The sequence below is a fragment of the Ochlerotatus camptorhynchus genome, unplaced genomic scaffold, assembly GCF_037179485.1.
Source record: "Ochlerotatus camptorhynchus isolate MF236.1 unplaced genomic scaffold, CSIRO-AGI_Acam_v1.1 ptg000232l, whole genome shotgun sequence".
NCBI lineage: Eukaryota > Metazoa > Arthropoda > Insecta > Diptera > Culicidae > Ochlerotatus > Ochlerotatus camptorhynchus.
The window spans coordinates 3,877,626-3,897,349 of NW_027040722.1; the positions used below are offsets into that span (position 1 = coordinate 3,877,626).

The 19,724-nt window shown below is 43.1% G+C and overlaps 1 protein-coding gene across 1 annotated transcript; it reads right to left on the bottom strand.

The window, feature by feature from the left end:
- Positions 1-6,836: 6,836 nt before the first annotated feature.
- LOC135704260 (uncharacterized) lies at positions 6,837-7,867 on the bottom strand. Its single transcript, XM_065225725.1, has 3 exons — positions 7,466-7,867; positions 6,967-7,414; positions 6,837-6,910 (listed from the first exon to the last, which is right to left on the bottom strand). Exons 1-3 carry the CDS (start codon positions 7,865-7,867, stop codon positions 6,837-6,839), a joined length of 924 nt encoding a protein of 307 aa, XP_065081797.1.
- Between the last annotated feature and the right edge of the window lie 11,857 nt (positions 7,868-19,724).

Here is a 19,724-nt window from a genome sequence, read left to right on the forward strand (position 1 = left end):
ATTATAAAACTTCAAAGGCTAGCCGCCTCCCTAAGCGGACCCCCGCGTCCTATCTCTTATGTTAATTGACTTTCTGAATTATCTTATTGAAGTTCATTTGATGATTATTTAGTTTTATTTAATTATTTATTAAGCCAGAAGTACTTGAAACACATTCAATTTTAATTTACAAGCATGAGTTATGATTGTGTGGGTAGATTCGAGATTTCAGTTATTTACTGAAATCTCGAATCTACCCACACAATCATAACTCATGCTTGTAAATTAAAATTGAATGTGTTTCAAGTACTTCTGGCTTTGACATATATTATTTATATCTTTATTCGTCCCAGGTGACACCTTCAAGTGACTTAAATGCTTCACTTTTTCCTAGCTAATTTTAAATTGTATATTGTATAGGGTATATGTTCCAATTACGCTCTCACGTTTCCACTATGTCGCACCACAAAAATACATATGGGTATGTAACAATAGAAGCACACCCCAGTGGAAATCCCGAGTCATAGTTCAAACAGTTATCCCAAATCAAAATGATGCACATATAAAATTAGTTACAATACCATGTACAAAAATGGTGTTTAACATTGTTCCCTGAGTAATACCTCAATGAAAACAACAATGAAAGCTTGTCACGCAAATAGAAGGAGCACTGTTGGACACTTTCTGAAATATTTCAATAGTATAATTCCCTTGCAAACCCAAATAAATCTATCTGCGTAAAAATAAATAAAATAGGAGTGATTGCGGCAAAACCCGCCAGTATCACACCCAGCGTCAGTGCCTATACGTAAGCGTACTACGACGCGGCTCTCAATCAAAGGAGTAACAAGTGTGATACTATCACTGCTAGACTAGATCTGTAGTTCTCTCATGCAGTGGTTTATCAGAGAGGGGAATCTTAGTAATCCCCATTGCCTGCCCATGACGCCATTCTATCGCGGCATTAACCAGCAACGCCGGCCATAAACCTACCGTCTCCAACACTCCACTATAAAGCATGAAATTAAGCCCGCCCACCAACAGCAAGGTGCAAAAACTAGCCAAGGGGAGGGTTGAACGCTTTCGTTCGAAATCAAACGTAATTCATTTGTCAATTTTTGTATGAATTCGATGAAAATTAGCATAAAATATAATCCAACTCTCTTATGAAACTTATTTCTAATTTCTAATAAAACTTAAGGAATTCAATAGAAACGCAAACGTAAAATACAATTCTTAGCTGTTACGCAAAGCAAAATTAAGCCTAAACTACATATACACAAAAATTCTAAATGCAATTCAAAGATTTAACTGATGAAAAGTATTAATTATTTACACGGTGGATTATTAACAACGGTTATTTTAATTTTACCCGACAATAGAGTATTTTCCAAAACGTTTCTGATTCAACTCATGGATAAAATTTGACAGGAGGTGGTAACCTAACGGTTGGTTGTGAGAAGCAATATCAATAACATCAAATTCTGTCAGGCAAACCCAGCTCCTGTCGTTTCGTAAAATGGACTATTGTTTGAGACTAATATTTCTGACTGAAAGTGATATCACCCCGCGGCGCGTGCTAGCCCACTTTCGGAATCTTTCTAATTTTACATTCAAACTATGGTAAGAAAGGGTTTGATCTCAACATGGACCTGTGTATGCTAAAGCCCTACAGTAAAAGTATGGACGGCTGTCAAAAGTTCTTCCAATCGAACCGTCAAAATGCACCGGTTTGGTCGATTGGATTAGTTTTTTTTTTAGTTTTGTGGTAACAGTCGTCCATACTTTAACTAGAAGGCTTTAGTTAATGCTTGTTGATGTTGATAATGCTGACCAATCAAAATTGATGGATTTAAATTATTTAGGATCATCATCCTGATAATCGTTTTTGTGAACGACAGGCTCCCTGCGATACATTGAAGAGTTTTTTTTTTCCTGTAGCCTTCACATTCCGCTACTGTGCAGAGCTTTTTTTCCTGCTGATTTCACTCTTTCCTAGGAATTAAAGTTTTTTTTCCTTCTGGATTGTAAATTCTCTATTACTTTTCCGAAGGGACGTATCTGCTTTTATAAACAATGTATTCGATCGTCGATTTGACGTAACTGGTAACTCACCCACGCATACTAACACCACTATCGGGTAGGGGGAAATCTTGCGTATCTGAAGGGGCGATCATGATGATCATGCGTGGGCGAGCTAGCAGATACGCCTCATCGACGTTCCATTGTTTGCAAAAGCAGATACGTCCCTCCGAAAAAAATATTCGAGAATTTTTTAACTGCTTTGATACTAGGGTAGGTGTACCAGTTATGGTGCGTTGGTGTGTTCCTATTATGGACTATGGAGATTCCATAGGCCATAATTAGAACACACCATAATAGAAACGTATAGTCGTAACTGGTACACCTACCTTAGTGTTTATTTATTTGCCTGATGTTAAATGGATCAATCAGAGATGCAAAGAAAGGGTTAAACGGCTAGTGCACTGAATACAAACGTATTGAAACAAGAATCGAAAAATTATTTGAAATCATATTCAAATTTATCTCGCTGTTGGTTGTTTTCCAAGATATCTCGATTACTTTTTCGAAGGGACGTATCAGCTTTTGTAAACAATGCATTTGGTCGTCGATTTGACGTAACTAGTAGGTCGCCCACGCATACTAATACCACTATCAGGTAGGAGAAAAATTCCCCTATCAGTGGGTAGTGTTAGAATGTGTGGGCGAGCTACCAGTTACGTCAAATGCATTTTTTACAAAAGCTGATATGTTTTTTTCGAAAAAGTAATCGATATATACTCTTTCTGTTTCTATATGAAGCAACATTAAAAACAAAATCTAAAAAGTAGGTATGTTTGAAGAATCATTACTGAACTAAATTACCTATTTAGGAATTTCCATAGGCCATAATAGGAACATACCACAACATGAATGCACAGCTATTACTGGTATACCTACCCTAGTATCAAAGCAGTTCAAATATTCTCGAATATTTTTCGAAGGGATGTAACTGCTTAGGACGCCCACGCATCCACTACCATCAGATCCGGAGAACTTTGAGATTTGGGCGTAATTGCTTTGTAAGCAATCACGTCTATCACTGATTTCTCGTGAATTGAAACTCAATCTCGCGAATAAACCATACTAAATGATAGAGGAATCATTTATCTACCTGTTTGTGCCGTTAATTTTTTGGATTGAGCCTTAATTTGCGAGAAATCGGCGATTGACGTGTTTGTTTACAGAAGCAATTACGCCCTAATCTCAAAGTTCTCCGGAGATACTGAAAATTTTCCCCTACGCTACTGTGTTACCTGACTTATAACGAATATACGTTGTATTCGAGTACCCCGAATACAACGTATGACTCGTCAAATTTTGCATAGCATTTGTAATGTAAAATTAGACGAACTATACGATGTATTCATGTATTCGGGGTACTCGTATACAACGTATATTCGTTATAAGTCAGGTAACACAGTAGTGGTGTTAGTATGCGTGGGTGAGCTACCAATTAAGCCAAATAAACGATCAAATATATTTTTTACAAAAAAAAATACGTCCCTTCGGAAAAGTAATCGAGAATTTACAATCCTTCCCTGCTGCATTCATTTCTAGAAAAGAGTGAAATCAGCAGGAAAAAAGCTCTGCACAGTAGCGGAATGTGAAGGCAGCAGGAAAAAAGCTCTTACCTACGAGAGGCATAGCAGCGCCGGACAGCACAAAAAAAAATCGTGTGTGCTCTGCGATCGTGAGAGCTTTTTTCCTGCTTGCTTCGCATTTTGCTGCTGTACCTACCTACATTTTGTTCCTGCTTACTGTTAAATTGGTGGACTGGGTAATATGTTCATCATATTCAATGTAGCGCAGGGAGCATGTTGTTCACAAAAACGATTATGAGGATGATGAATCAAAACGTACATCAATTCTGATTGCTCAGCATTATTAACAACAACAAGTAAGGCAGTTCGCAATGCTGTTGTATTTTATAAGGACTGTTTCAATTTGAAACTAGAACAGAAACGCACCTCTCGCAATGCTGAGTTGCAGTTTCATTATTCGAGCACTATTTTGCACCAGATTTGCAACTGCTCGACAATTCTGTTTTATTTCTGAGCGAGTTTGAAACACGAATGGAACTCTGTTTCAAATTTCTGTATGTATTTAAAGATGTTTCGAAGAGCTTCACAAAAAAACTCTATGAACTTCATAGAGAAAAGTAAAGTTTATGGAACTTGATGATTACAAACATCTTTTAGAACTGTGCGTTGCGCTGATCGTGTTGCAGTTTTATTTTTGACAGTTTCAAATTATAGAATTGTCAAGTCGTTTAAAACAATTTTGAAACTCAGCATTGCGAACGGCCTAACAACAGCAAACCAAAGCAAAAAAAATCCCTTTCTTAAACGTCGAATGAGAACGACCCAAATATGAGTTTAGTTCACTCATAATCGCCAAAAGTGCAGGAACTCAGTGATGAGTAAAATTTGTCTCATGGCTTACTGTGGAAAACCTAAAAAATCTGCCGGAAAATGAGGAAATTGACGAAAATTTTATTCAGTCTCGGAGTAGTACCAATAGACTGAGTGAATCCAATCTTTACTTTTCTCAAATTCGGGATTTTTTTCCCTGGAAAATCCTGGAAAAAGCCAGGAAAACATGAGGCAAATTTACTCATCGCTGAGTTCCAGCACTTTTGGCGATTATGAGTGAACTAAACTCAAATTTGGGTCATTCTCATTCGCCGTGTAACATAGTTTGAATGTAAAACTATAGCGAATTCGTTTATTATTCAGTTCCAACCTAGATCGGGTATCGAGATTGGGTCTGCTTGTTTTCTGACAAACGTCAGTTTGATCGTTTGTTTTTAAAACCCAGCTCAGGTTGAGGTTCGCACTGACAAAAAGTTCGGTTTCGCACTGGGTTGGAACTGGTTCCAACCCCTATAATAAACGAATTCGCTATTAGAAAGATTCCGAAATCACGCACCGCGGGGTGATATCACTTTCAGTCAGAAATATCAGTCCCACACAATAGTCCATTTTACGAAATGACGGGAGCTGGTTTGCCCGACAGAATTTGATGTTATTGATGTTGCTCCTCACAACCGTTAGGTAACCGCCTCCTGCCAAATTGTAATGCGGTATTGCGGTGCTTTATAAGCCACCGTGTTAAAAATTAAAAATTTTCATCAGTTGTAGTTGTAGTTCGAATTTGATTTTTTTTTTTTTTGTATATAAGTTTAGGCTTAATGTTCGTTTGAGTTACAGTTTAGAATTGTAATTTTAGTTTGCGTTGCCATTGAATTAGTTACGTTTTATTAGGAATAATTTTTATACGTGTAGTACGTTTTGAGTTGAGTTAAATTTTAGGATAATTTACATCGAATTCGTAAAAATTTCTAGGCTTAAATTTAACAAGAGAATTACGTTTGATTTTGAAATAAATTTTAGGTTAATTGTAGGATGCCAGTGGACTGTATGCTCATAACTTTTCTCGGGTGGTGATTTTTCGGATAGGTGCCCGCTCCCCCTGTGGGATTGGGCCACGGATGGACAACGCCGATGGTTGCCTTCTCGGTGGAGGCAGGTCTGGTGACTGGCTGCCTCGGAAGCTTCACGCTTCCTCTCTGGGATGCCTCGCAAGGCTGGCGGAACGATGGATCTCCAAGGTGGCCACGGTTGGCCGGAAAATTCAAAAACATAAACTCTTATTGGCTCTGAGAAGAGCCGGTTGGTTGTGGTCGTGGCAAATGGAAAGGGAGCAAGTATCGGAGCAGAACATATAGGCACACACACTTCTTTACTTGTTCATGTTGTTGTTATTTCACTTTTTTTACATTGATTTCTCTTCGTTTCTTCACACTAACACTAGTACGCCGTCCGGGAATCGGGCCCTGCTGATTGGAACCGAACGACGATGACTGCTGCTGCTATTGTTGTTATTTGATGCGCCGCGCCAAGCTGTCGCCGACTGACTGCTACTGCTCGGGTCAGGTCGATCTCGCGGCCGACTGCTGCTGCTGCTGCTGGCGATTTGTTTTCTTCTTCGGATTGTCTCTTCGGCTCGATGTTTTCTCTTTCGTAACTTGCGTAAAACTGTGTTGAGCGCACAGCAGCGCGTGTTTTTATATCTGCGTTGGTTCGGCTGCTGCGCTCTGATTGGTGGTCTTCGTGGCTGTCGCAAATTCCTCCTCTTCTTCAAATTTCAGCCCGCTGCCGGTGCACGGACTGAACATTCTCCCCCCGGGAAGTGTGCTCACCGCAACGTTTGGATCAGATGGAGTGAGGTTGTCAAGTATTGGTAATGGTGCTAGTTTATGAATTGCTCGCTTATAGGTACCAGATTTCGTTTTAACGTCCACGACTCTAACTAAACCGTCCGCTCCAGGGTACACTGAAACTACACGGCCTAACTTCCAGTTTTGGGGAGGGATATTCTCTTCCTTCAACAAAACGACTAGACCAGGTTTAACATTTACTCGCTTTTGCGTCCACTTGCCTCGAACTTGTAGCTCTGTCAAATATTCCTTGGACCATCTGGTCCAAAATTGTTCACGCAGTTGTTGGACGTATTGCCATCGAGACAAACGGTTGGTTGGGATTTGGGTATATGACGGTTCCGGAACAGCATGGAGTGGACGTCCAATCATCAGGTGAGCAGGGGTTAATGCTTCAGGATCTTGAGGGTCGTTGGAGTGGGCGTACAAGGGCCTGGAGTTTAGGATCGCTTCAACTTGGCATAAGAGAGTGTAAAGCTCGAAAATTGTTAGAGATGCAGCTTGGTAGACCTTCTTCAGGACAGACTTTACGCTCTTCACCCCTGCCTCCCAGAGGCCACCAAAGTGGGGGGACCTAGGGGGAATGGTTCTCCAGGCAATCTCCTTCGTTTGGCACAACTCGAATAGTTTCTTCTGGGTAGCTTCGGTCTGGAACATCACGTAGAGCTCATGCAACTCTGATTTGGCCCCAATAAAATTGGTACCGTTGTCGCTGTACACTGTGTGTGGAGTACCCTTTCGCGACACAAACCGCTGGAATGCCGCCAAGAACGCCTCGGTTGAAAGATTCTCCACTGCCTCAAGGTGAATGGCTTTGGTCACCATGCACACGAAAATGCAAATGTAACTCTTAACAGGTGTAGCCTTCCGAGCCGTCTGCTTCACAAAGATAGGTCCTGCATAATCGACTCCTACTTGTGCGAAAACTGGTTCTTCGTTTACTCTGTAGGATCGTAGATCGATCGTAGTTGGGCTGAGTCGGAAGCAATGGACGCAATTTCTAATAATTTTACGAACGGTCGACTTTCCGTTCAGCAACCAAAATTGCTGCCTCAGGATGGTAATCACGCTGGAGACACCCACGTGCATGTTCTCACGATGAGTTGCCACAAGTAGGCTCCGAATTACTGGACTCTTGTCAGGTAAAATCAGCTGGTGTTTGGTTTTATAGGGCAGTTGAGCGTGTCGAATTCTTCCACCCACTCGTAGTAAGCCGTTATCCAGAAAGGGATTCAAGCTGACAAGTCGATGATTGTTTTCACCTGCCTTGATTTTGTCTATTTCACGGGAAAATTCCTGCTCCTGGACGGCACCAACAATCTTCATCATTGCTCCTCGGAGCTCGGGAATGGTTGGATAAGGTGTGATAACTCGATCTTCCTTTTTCTTTCGACAGTTGGACAGAAACCGCAGAACATACGCCACAATCCGCTGCGTTTTACGAAAGGACTCGAACTTCGTCAGAACCGGAAACTCGTCGAACTTCATCACGATGTGGACTGACACTGTTGGCTTCATTTCTGGAATCTCGTCGTCACTCGGAAGGTCTGGAACTTCAGCTTCGTACAGCACCGAGCGAAGGAAACTCGGCCCATTCCACCACATGTCATTCCTAGCCAGTTCAGTGGAAGATTGTCCTCGGGACACTGTATCAGCAGGGTTTGCTGACGTGCGAACATATCTCCATACAAATAGATCATGAGAAACAATCTCTGCCACTCGATTGCGTACAAACTCCGTGAGACTACTGGGTGGTTTGCGCAACCATGCTAAAACCACTTGGCTATCCGTCCATAAGTTGGTCGATGTGAACTTCATCTTCAAAGTTTCTTGGATTTTATTGATCAACCGGCAAAGAAGAAGTGCTGCTAACAATTCCAGTCTAGGAATAGTCACAGGAGAAATGGGTGCTATCTTGGACTTGCTGGCAATTAACTTCATAGTGGCGGTACCGTTGGAATAGAGGGATCGGATATATACACAAGCACCATATGCTTTTTTGGATGCGTCTGCAAATCCATGCAGCTCATACGCCACAGCTTCTGGAGAAACAACAAGCCTTGGGATTCTGATTTGCTCGGCAATTGGCAACGCCTCAATGAACGACTTGTACTCGGCACAAAGATCGCTGTCTAACTTGTCATCCCACGCAAGCTTGCTAATCCACAGACGTTGCATAAGGATCTTTGCTATTACTACTACGGGAGAAATCAATCCGAGGGGATCATACACTTTCGCAATGGTGGATAGAACTTGCCGCTTTGTAGGAATTTCAATGCTTGCAGGCGGACTGGCTAGGAAAACGAACTCATCGGTAGTGGGGTTCCACAGCAATCCTAATGTTTTTATGACGTTATTGGCAGCACTGTCACCGATATCTACAAACGTGTCTCTATCTTCGGGTGGAATGGGAACAAGAAGACGCTCATCGTTGGAAGACCACTTATGAAGATGCATGCCTCCGGACTGGAGCAATGCATTCAGCTGATATTGGGTTTCCTCAGCTTCCTGGAAATCGTTGGAACCAAACAGTGCGTTGTCGACGTAACAATTTTCCTCAATCACACGAGCTGCCAATGGAAATTTCTTCTTCTCATCTCGGGCCAACTGGAGGAGCGCCCTTGTGGCTAGAAATGGGGCCGTGGCGGTCCCATAGGTAACGGTGGTTAGTTCTAATACTCGAAGCTTTTGGGTAGGTGATGTTCGCCAGAAAATACGTTGCATCGGAGTGTGGATCCGGTCCACCAAGAACTGACGGTACATTTTACCAACATCTGCGCTGAAGACGTAGCAGAGCGTGCGGAATCGGAGAATTATCGTTTCTATATCAGCTTGCACAGTGGGCCCTACCATCATCACATCGTTAAGGGAATATCCATGGACCTTGGCAGAGGCATCAAATACTACGCGACATTTGGTTGTCGAGTTGGAAGGGCGAAGAACGGCGTGGTGGGGCAGGTACCATTTTCTCAAACCGGGCGGATCGTTGGACTCCTGGACCTCCTGGCAATGGTTGAGCGACTCGTACTCCTCGATGAATGCATCGTACTGGGCTTTCAGATCAGGGTTGCGAGCTAACTTTGCTTCAAGGAGATAGAACCTTCGTAATGCCAAAAAACGAGAATCAGCTAGCTGCTCAACGCTGTCCTTCAACGGTAGTTGGACCACGTAACGACCGGTTTCGTCACGACGGTGGGTTGCCAAGAAATGTTGTTCGCACTTTTCCATGTCGGTGGTTAGAACGAGCTCAGGGGCGACACTCTCTATTTCCCAGAATTTTTGCACAAGTTTGTTGACAGGATCGGTGGACACGGTGAGCGTTAGAAGAACTATTCCAGACCTCAGACCCTCACAGTAATTACCCCCTACCAGCCAACCGAAGTGGGAATCATGAAGTCCGGGAAGATCGTCAGACAACTTCATGTAACCTGATTTCATAATGTCGTAGAAATGATCCATGCCAATGAGCATGTCGATGGAGTCTGCTCTGTGGAAGGTTGGATCTGCGAGTTGGATACCATCAGGGATGTTCCAAGTGTCGATGTTGATTGTGAAGGAAGGAAGTGGGCCAGTTATTTTGGGTGATACGAGGCAAGACAGTGATAAGATAAAGTTATTGCATCTGGAGCGAACTTGGACGGTACCCATTTGTTTAACGGTGGATTTTGCACTACCAATACCAGTAATAGGAACACTCACCTCGTTCATTGACATCCTTAATGCGTTGGCCAAGGATTGCGTGATGAAACTAACCTGCGAGCCATTATCCAGGAGTGCTCTACACGTGTGTGGCAGGAGGTCTTGATCCATAACGTTGACCAATGCGGTGAGCAGGAACACTTGACTGGTTGGCTTCACTGGAACGTTGGAATGAGCGGCGTTCGTGGACGCGCCGCTGGTCGATGGCTTGCACGCTGGAACCGGTGGGTCCGGAACCTGAGCTGCTGAAGCTGACTTCGGAACTGGAACTGCTGGGCTTGGTAGTTGCTTGATTTCGCTGCTATTCTTCGGTGGCTGATCCATCTCTTCCAGATGTAGCAATGAATGGTGTCTCCGGTTGCATTTCAAGCAAGACTTCTTCGAGGAACAATCACTCACACGGTGCCCACGTCGTAGGCAGTTGAAGCAGACGTTTTTCTCCTTCACTTTGGCGATCCTTTGGCTGACCGACAACTCGTTGAATATTGGGCACTTGAACGTGAAGTGATTGTCGGCACAGAATTCACAACGCTGTTCTGCTGGGGCTGAAGTGGTAGCGGTGTTTATCTTCGATGGGAAAGGCTTGGACAGGTTTGGCTTGGTGGGTGGCCGATACTTGGACTGGCTGTTTTCACTGGATGTTTGACACCTCTCCAGGACGGATACCCGCTCCTTCAGGAACTCGATGGTTTCGTCGTACACAGGCAACTCACCTTTCTTCATGGTCGCTTCCCATAACTTCTTGGTTTCGTCGTCCAAAGCACGAGCAATCAGGAACACCACCATATACTCCGCTACATCGGCGAAATCGTTTCCCAGAAACTTGAGATTCTCGACGTGCCCATTGAAGGTTTCCACCAATGACCGCAACTCACTGTAGGATTCCTTTGCTAACTTTTTCACACCTAGCATGCTTGCCAGGTGCCGATCGATTAGTCTTCGGTGGTCGGAATAACGCTCGTCGAGTAGTTTCCAGGCATGGGCGTAATTACCGTCTGTGATAGTTTTGACGTCTATCAGACCGGCGGCGTCCCCAACGAGAGCCTTCTCCAGATGATAAAGTTTGATGCGGTCTGACTCATTGCCTTTGTCAACCACATCCTTAAACATCACCTTGAATTTCTCCCACTGTTCATACCGTCCGTCAAACGTTGGTATAGCACGCGGGAGGGAAGGTTGGATGATCAATGGCTGCTGGTTTCCGGTGGGCTGTGGCTGCTGAGCTGGCGGAACGGTAAACTTTTCGAGCCAACTCTCAAGCACCACAGACACTTCTTCGTGGAGGTCCACAAACTGGAGGTAGTAGTTGTCTTGTTCTTCACGGTTTTCTTGTTGGGACAAGGCAACGATTTCATGATGAAGCCTGGTGAACTCGGCATTTGAGTTCTCAACACTTCGCTGGTACACCTTCACTTGAGCTGGAGTCAATTCGGTGTGGTCAACTTCCGCTTGCTTCAGGATGGTTTGGATCCGGGTCACGTTTCTCAACGCCATTCCACGGTTGTGGACTAGCGCCTCGAGATCCTGCTCGGTCTTCACTTCTTTTTTGGGTGGCATTTGCACTTTTCACTCATTCACTTTCTTCGGTAAATTGTCTTTCAATTATCAAGTCAATGTTTTTAACTTTTCAAATTCTCACTCTTGTTCACTTGGTTCCTCTATGCTCTGATCACAACGCATCGCTTCCCGATCCACTTTCACTCGTATTCTAGACAGACCGATTCCGTCGGATTGGATGCTTGCTCCTCAATATCCGGCTCGAAGGACCAAAAACAATTGTAGGATGCCAGTGGACTGTATGCTCATAACTTTTCTCGGGTGGTGATTTTTCGGATAGGTGCCCGCTCCCCCTGTGGGATTGGGCCACGGATGGACAACGCCGATGGTTGCCTTCTCGGTGGAGGCAGGTCTGGTGACTGGCTGCCTCGGAAGCTTCACGCTTCCTCTCTGGGATGCCTCGCAAGGCTGGCGGAACGATGGATCTCCAAGGTGGCCACGGTTGGCCGGAAAATTCAAAAACATAAACTCTTATTGGCTCTGAGAAGAGCCGGTTGGTTGTGGTCGTGGCAAATGGAAAGGGAGCAAGTATCGGAGCAGAACATATAGGCACACACACTTCTTTACTTGTTCATGTTGTTGTTATTTCACTTTTTTTACATTGATTTCTCTTCGTTTCTTCACACTAACACTAGTACGCCGTCCGGGAATCGGGCCCTGCTGATTGGAACCGAACGACGATGACTGCTGCTGCTATTGTTGTTATTTGATGCGCCGCGCCAAGCTGTCGCCGACTGACTGCTACTGCTCGGGTCAGGTCGATCTCGCGGCCGACTGCTGCTGCTGCTGCTGGCGATTTGTTTTCTTCTTCGGATTGTCTCTTCGGCTCGATGTTTTCTCTTTCGTGACTTGCGTAAAACTGTGTTGAGCGCACAGCAGCGCGTGTTTTTATATCTGCGTTGGTTCGGCTGCTGCGCTCTGATTGGTGGTCTTCGTGGCTGTCGCAAATTCCTCCTCTTCTTCAAATTTCAGCCCGCTGCCGGTGCACGGACTGAACAGTTAATTATTTTTTATTTCGAATATTTTAAATCTTGTCATAGGAATATTTAATGATGCTGAAGTAGGCGAGGGGCACGCAGTACAAAGAACCGGTGCGTATGCAATCAAAAGTACTTAAAGTAATTAATGCGTTTTGAAGCAGTACTGACGATTATTAAAATTATCTATCCGTAATTAATGTAATTAGAAGTATTGAAAATGTAGTTAATGTAAACAACTGTAATTAATGGAGTTAAAAGGTAGTTAATGTTCATTCCTCGTTCTGCTTGCGAATGAGCAACATCAAGGCCTGTTGTCTCGTCACATGGCATAGCTTTAAAAGTGTTTTCACCGCGAAAAGTTTTTTTTTCTGAAAGCAGTTTTTGTGCCTCAGGTGACTCGCGCATTACATAAGGAAGCAGCCGATCCTGGCGAAGCCTACGATCGGACTGTCCATCTTTAACCCGCTCGAAGATACCAAACTGATTTTATCGGAGCCATAGTCAGCAGCAAGAGCCGTGTAATACACATCGGCAAACGACAACCACACGGACGGTGTGTACGACTGGAAACAATAACCAGCAGAAAGCAGTGAGCCGCCGCACGGACGGTGTGTACGACCGGCATCTATTGTGGCAGAGCAGCAACAGTATAGCAGTAGAAACGGTAAGGGCAAATAGTAGCACGTTTTTGTATTCCCATTCCTCTGACTGTTTGCTTGTGGATCGTCTGTCTCTCCCCCAGTAGAATCGTTCCACATAGGGTGGTTCGTTAATAAAAAAAAGTAAAATAATAATTACTTTTTGACAACAATTTTTAATTTCTAATGGATGGTTCAAAGGGGGGCAGTAAGCCTCCCAATGATAAACTTAGAAAGCGCCATTATCAGGCGTCCTCTGCCTCGCCTTGGGTTGTCTATTTTCGGCAGAAAGAGAAAGCCCTTAACTTCTTAGGGATTAAAAGAATATTGACGCGTCGTTTCCCGGGGACCGAATTTCATCAGGTCAATCGGAACAAACTGCGTATAACTGCACCTACATATAATATCGCAAATGATATTGCTGACGACGAGGCTTCTAACAAAGAGTATTACGTCTACATCCCATCTCGAGATGTGGAGATAGACGGCGTGGTCTCTGCAGTGAGCCTGACGTGTGATGACGTCATGGAAGGTATGGGGCGCCTTCAAAATGCTGCTACATCTACCGTGGACGTTCTGGGTTGCAGGATATTGTATTCAGCGACCACGGTAGATGGTCAAAAGACTTATTCCCCTTCAGGCTCACTACAGGTGTCTTTCGCTGGATCGGTTCTCCCAAAGTTCTTAGAAATTGAAAATGTTTTTTTCCCGGTGCGACTTTTTGTACCAAGGGTATATAATTGTACCAACTGCAAAAAGTTGGGACACACAGCTGCTTTTTGTGACAACAAGCCCCGTTGTGGCAAATGTAGCCAAGACCACATGGAGGGTGCTTGCCAACAGGAAGCAACTAAATGTGCTTACTGTGGCAAAGAACCTCTTCATGCTTTGCAGGACTGCCCCGCGTACAAGAAGCGTACCAACAATGTGAAGCGTTCAATAAAAGAACGCTCCAAGCTGACGTTTGCAGAAATGGTTAAGTTGCAAAATGGATCCTCTGCTTCGTTGGCATCAGCCGCTCAAAATGAAAATACTTTTGAGATTTTGTCTTCCGATGAACTGGACTCTGACATAGCAGATGAGAGTGAGTCTCCGGAGGTACACGCCCCCGGTAAAAGGAAGCCGACTAGCTCCCCGGGAGTGCGCCGGAAAAAAAATAAAACCACTCTCAAAAGCATGCAAAAATCTGAAGGTAGCGGGGATTCATTGAAAAACCCGAACAAATCGGTAATTGCTGCTCCATCTGATCCTTGCTGCAGCTTTTCCACCCCGCCGCTACCTAATAAAGGTAATCGTAAGAGATTACCAAAAATAAACACCACGTCTACTCGCAATTCAAAGAAAACTCTCCCGTCCAAGCGAGGAAAGATTAAATTTAAGGACATTGTGGATAACATTTTGAATGCCCTCGGCTTTCTCGACGAATCGCCACTTCGAGGGCTTATTGACCTGCTTGTTCCTATAGTCGGAAACTACTTCAAGCAATTGACTGCATCATGGCCCCTCATTGGTGAATTCATATCTTTCGATGGATAATTCGTCGAGTGAGGATCAAGATATGATCACTTTATTACAATGGAACTGTCGTAGTTTAATACCTAAATTAGACTCGTTCAAGTATTTGATTCACAATTCTGATTGTGATATATTTGCACTCTGTGAAACTTGGCTTTCTTCTGAAGATGAACTAAACTTCCACGATTTTAACATTATCCGCCTGGACCGAGATGATTCATATGGTGGCGTACTTTTGGGGATCAAAAAGTGCTACTCCTTCTATAAAATCTCAATCCCAATAATTTCAGGCATTGAAATTGTCGCTTGCCAAATAAATGTGAAGAACAAAGATCTTTGCATAGCTTCTGTATATGTCCCTCCAAGGACTTCCATAAACCGCCGTCAGCTTTGGAGTTCAGTTAATATCCTTCCATCTCCAGTTCTAATACTGGGCGATATGAACTCACACGGTACTGGTTGGGGCGAATCATACGATGACAATAGAGCGGGTATTTTCTATGATTTGTGCGACGATTTCAACTTGACTATCTTGAACACTGGTGAAGCAAAACGTATAGCAAACCCTCCTGCTCGCGAGAGCCGTCTTGACATTACTTTGTGCTCTAACTCACTATCATTAGATTGTCTGTGGAAGGTTATCAATGATCCCCATGGTAGTGATCACTTGCCAATTATTATTTCAATCAAAAGTGGTCGTCTAAAAACAGATCAGTCAATTCAAGTTCCTTTTGACCTCACGAGGAACATTGATTGGCATAAATTTGTATCGGCGGTAACTCTTGGTATTGATTCTACCGATCCTCTACCACCACTGGAAGAGTATCGTTTCTTTACCGAGCTAATCTACAAAAGCGCATTAGAAGCTCAGAAACGACGTGTTCCAAGTGCATCCCTCAAAAGAAGACCCGCCACCCCTGGATGGGATGACGAATGCACAAAGTTGTATCTTGAGAAATCCGATGCCTTTAAAGATTATCGTAGACATGAAAGATCTGAACTTTTTGAAAAGTATCTAAAGCTTGAAAAAAAGCTTAAAAACTTACTAAAAGCAAAGAAACGAAATTACTGGCGTACTTTTATCGAGGGACTTTCTAGAGAAACCTCGATGACAACGCTTTGGAAAAAGGCTCGCTATATGCGAAACCGCTCATCTTCCAATGAGAGTGAAGAATACTCCTCCCAATGGATATTCGACTTCGCTAAAAAGGTTTGTCCAGATTCTGTTCCAGCACAACCAACTTTACGGGATACAGCCCGAAGTAACGGTTCTCTGGATGAACCATTCACAATGCTGGAATTTTCAATGGCACTTCTTTCATCAAATAACTCTGCTCCGGGAAGCGATATGATCAAATTTGACCTTCTAAAAAACCTCCCCGATATCGCTAAAAGACGATTACTTAACCTATATAATTCATTTATGGAATTCAATATAGTTCCACCAGCATGGAGACAGGTTAAAGTATTAGCTATTCAAAAGCCTGGGAAACCAGCGTCTAATCACAATTCTTACCGTCCGATCTCTATGTTATCATGCCTGAGGAAATTATTAGAAAAAATGATCCTATTAAGACTTGACCATTGGGTTGAATCAAATAATCTACTTTCAAATACGCAATTTGGTTTCCGGAAGAGCAAAGGAACAAACGATTGTCTAGCGATGCTTTCATCTGATATTCAACTGGCCTTTGCGCACAAGGAGCAATTGGCTTCAGTCTTTTTGGATATTAAGGGCGCATTTGATTCGGTTTCCATAGACATACTGTCAGACAATTTGCACAGTAGTGGATTACCCGGTATTTTGAATAATTTTTTGTATAATTTGCTGTCAGAAAAACAAATGACCTTCAATCTAGGTCAACTGACAACTTCTAGAATTAGCTACATGGGCTTACCCCAAGGTTCATGTTTAAGTCCCTTACTTTATAATTTCTATGTCAAAGATATTGATAACTGCTTAGATAATCAATGCACGCTTAGACAGCTTGCAGATGATGCCGTGGTTTCCATGAGAGGTCCACGTGCAGAAATCTTGCAAAGACCATTGCAAAATTCCCTAAATAATCTGTCTCTCTGGGCAAGAAATTTAGGGATCGAGTTTTCACCGCAAAAAACTGAATTGGTAGTGTTTACAAGGAAGCGGTTTCCAGCCCAACTGCGTCTAAATCTTTTGGGCAGAGACATTACCCAATCTTTAACCTTCAAATACCTTGGAGTCTGGTTTGATTCAAAATGCACTTGGGGTACCCACATTACGTATTTGAAACAAAAGTGTCAACAAAGGATCAACTTTCTTCGATCAATTTCCGGGACATGGTGGGGTGCTCACCCGGAAGACCTCATTAAACTATATAAAACGACTATTCTTTCAGTTCTTGAGTATGGCTCTTTTTGCTTCCACTCGGCAAGAAAAAGCCACCTAATCAAATTGGAACGTATTCAATATCGTTGTTTACGTATTGCCCTTGGCTGTATGCATTCAACACACAATATGAGCCTAGAGGTCCTAGCGGGCGTAAAACCCCTGCAGAACCGATTCTGGGAGCTCTCATTAAGAATATTGATTAAATGTAGTGTCAGTAACAACCTTGTGATTGAAAACTTCGAAGAAATGCTCGAATTGAGCATGTCATCGGATATTAGCCTTCCTTGCTATACCCCCTCTCGTGTATGCTTTACTAACTACAGTTCCCCCATTGACTACGATCTCTCCATGAAACAGGCTATTCAAGGAGTTCCAGATCAACTTCGACCTATCTCAATTCCCCACATTTTTGCTGAAAAGTACCAACAAGTCAATTGCAATAGAAGATTTTTCACTGACGGATCACGCATTGATGGATCCACTGGCTTCGGCGTCTTCAATGAATACTCAACCGCCTTTCGGAAACTTCAGGAACCTTGTTCCGTTTATGTTGCTGAGCTAGCAGCAATTAACTTCGCATTGGGGATGATTTCCGATATGCCCATAGACCATTACTTCATCTTCTCGGATAGTCTCAGTTCGATTGAGGCTATTCGGTCGATGAAACAAGGTAGGCACTCATCTTATTTCCTTTCAAAGGTAAGGGAGCAGATGAGTTTGCTGGTCGAAAGATCATATATGATTACCTTTGTATGGGTCCCCTCACATTGCTCAATCCCAGGCAATGAGAAGGCAGACTCTCTCGCAAAGGTGGGCGCACAACAAGGCGAAATTTATGATAGAAGAATTTCACATGATGAATTTTTCCCATTAGTACGTCAGAGTTCTCTTTTAAGTTGGCAAAACGATTGGACAAATAATTCTCTTGGGCGGTGGTTACATTCCATTATTCCAAATGTTTCTTCGAGAGCGTGGTTCAAAGGTCTGGATGTAAGTCGGGGATTCATTCGAGTGATGTCAAGACTTATGTCCAACCACTACTCGCTAGACGCACATCTCTATAGAATAAACCTCGTTGACAGCAATATATGTAGGTGCAGAACCGGTTATGATGACATCGATCACGCAGTTTGGTATTGCCCGGGTAATGACGCCTCCAGAGCACGACTATTGGATACCCTAGTGGCCCGAGGTAGACAACCCTTCCGTGAAGTAAGAGATGTAATGGGAACACGTGATCTTCCCTACATGCAAGCGATCTACGAATTCCTTTGTTTGTCTGATGTTAGAGTTTGATGTGACTATCCCCTCCTTTCCAAACAATTTCCCGCCATTGTGTCCCAGTCTTATTATCCTCCTGTTCCTGTGCTACTTGCCCCTGCCCAGTCAGGATTTGGTCAACCGTCCGAGAGTAGTATCTGAAGGAGGCTTCAGAAACCAGTTTCCTACCTAGATCCTTCCAATTGAAATTGTTACCCATTAACCTCGAGCCCGCCACGAGTAATTGGTACCCAATACTAACCTAGAAATACTGCTATTTAAAATGTAAATCAAACATTACTGATTTTGGCTCCGCAAAGTGTCACACACGACTGAGCCTAGTAAATAAACGAACTAGTTAAAAAAAAAAAGGTAGTTAATGTTCTACATTGTGTTTTAATGTAATTAAAGCAGTAGTTAATGGAATTCATTTAATTACAGCCGTTGCCTGCGTTGGAGTTAAAGGTTAAAGGCCCCTACTGTGCTACCTGACACATAACGAATATACGTTGTATACGAGTACCTCGGATATAACGTATAGTTCGTCTAATTTTACATTGCAAATGCTATGCAAAATTAGACGAGTCATACGTTCTATTCGGGGTACTCGTATACAACGTGTATTCGTTATAAGTCAGGTAACACAGTAGGAAGTAGGTACATGGTTCGGTTAATTGAATTTTAATTTTATGAGATAATATTGCAATTTCTCGTGTACATATTTAAAAGTTTTGAAGTTGTTTTTCGTTTTGGAATTTATTTGAAATTATTCCAAAATTGCAAAATAAAAAGATTATAATTTTTATTATTTTGTCTACGTGGACAATTGTCCACGAAGTTCATCATCTCTCAGACCGAAAGGTAGGATAATTTTTTTTTTTCCTTTGGTTTGTTTTTTCCGTCGATCTTGTTTTCCGTGCTGAGCACCAATGCTACCGACGTGCCAGGAAGGCAGCTCCCACACCTGGACCCTACCTATCGACCCATCACAACTCATGAACCGGGGACCAACGGCTTTACTTCCCATCCGATGGAAGGCGTGATCAGAGATGTTACGCCTCAGAACATCCCGGTGGCGCCGACTGGGATTGAACCCAGGCCTGCTGGGGTGAGAGGTAATCACGCTTACCACTACACCACCGGCACCGTTAGGTAGGATAATTATCGAAGAAATAATTAAGCAGGTTATGGAACAAGCTATGGCAGGAAATGCACAAATAAAAACCAATCAAGGTAAAAAATTGTCGAAAATTGTGGGTGTTAGCGAAATTGAAATTAGTAATTATTTTGGTATGTACTACACTGCCGTTATACGCATAAGAGTCCCATGGTGCATAAGGATTGCATAGAACATTGGACAGTTATGAGTATAACGGCAGTACACTCGCTACTAAGTTATTGCGTAGCCTTAACAATTTCCGAAAAAAAAACTAATTTAATTCTAT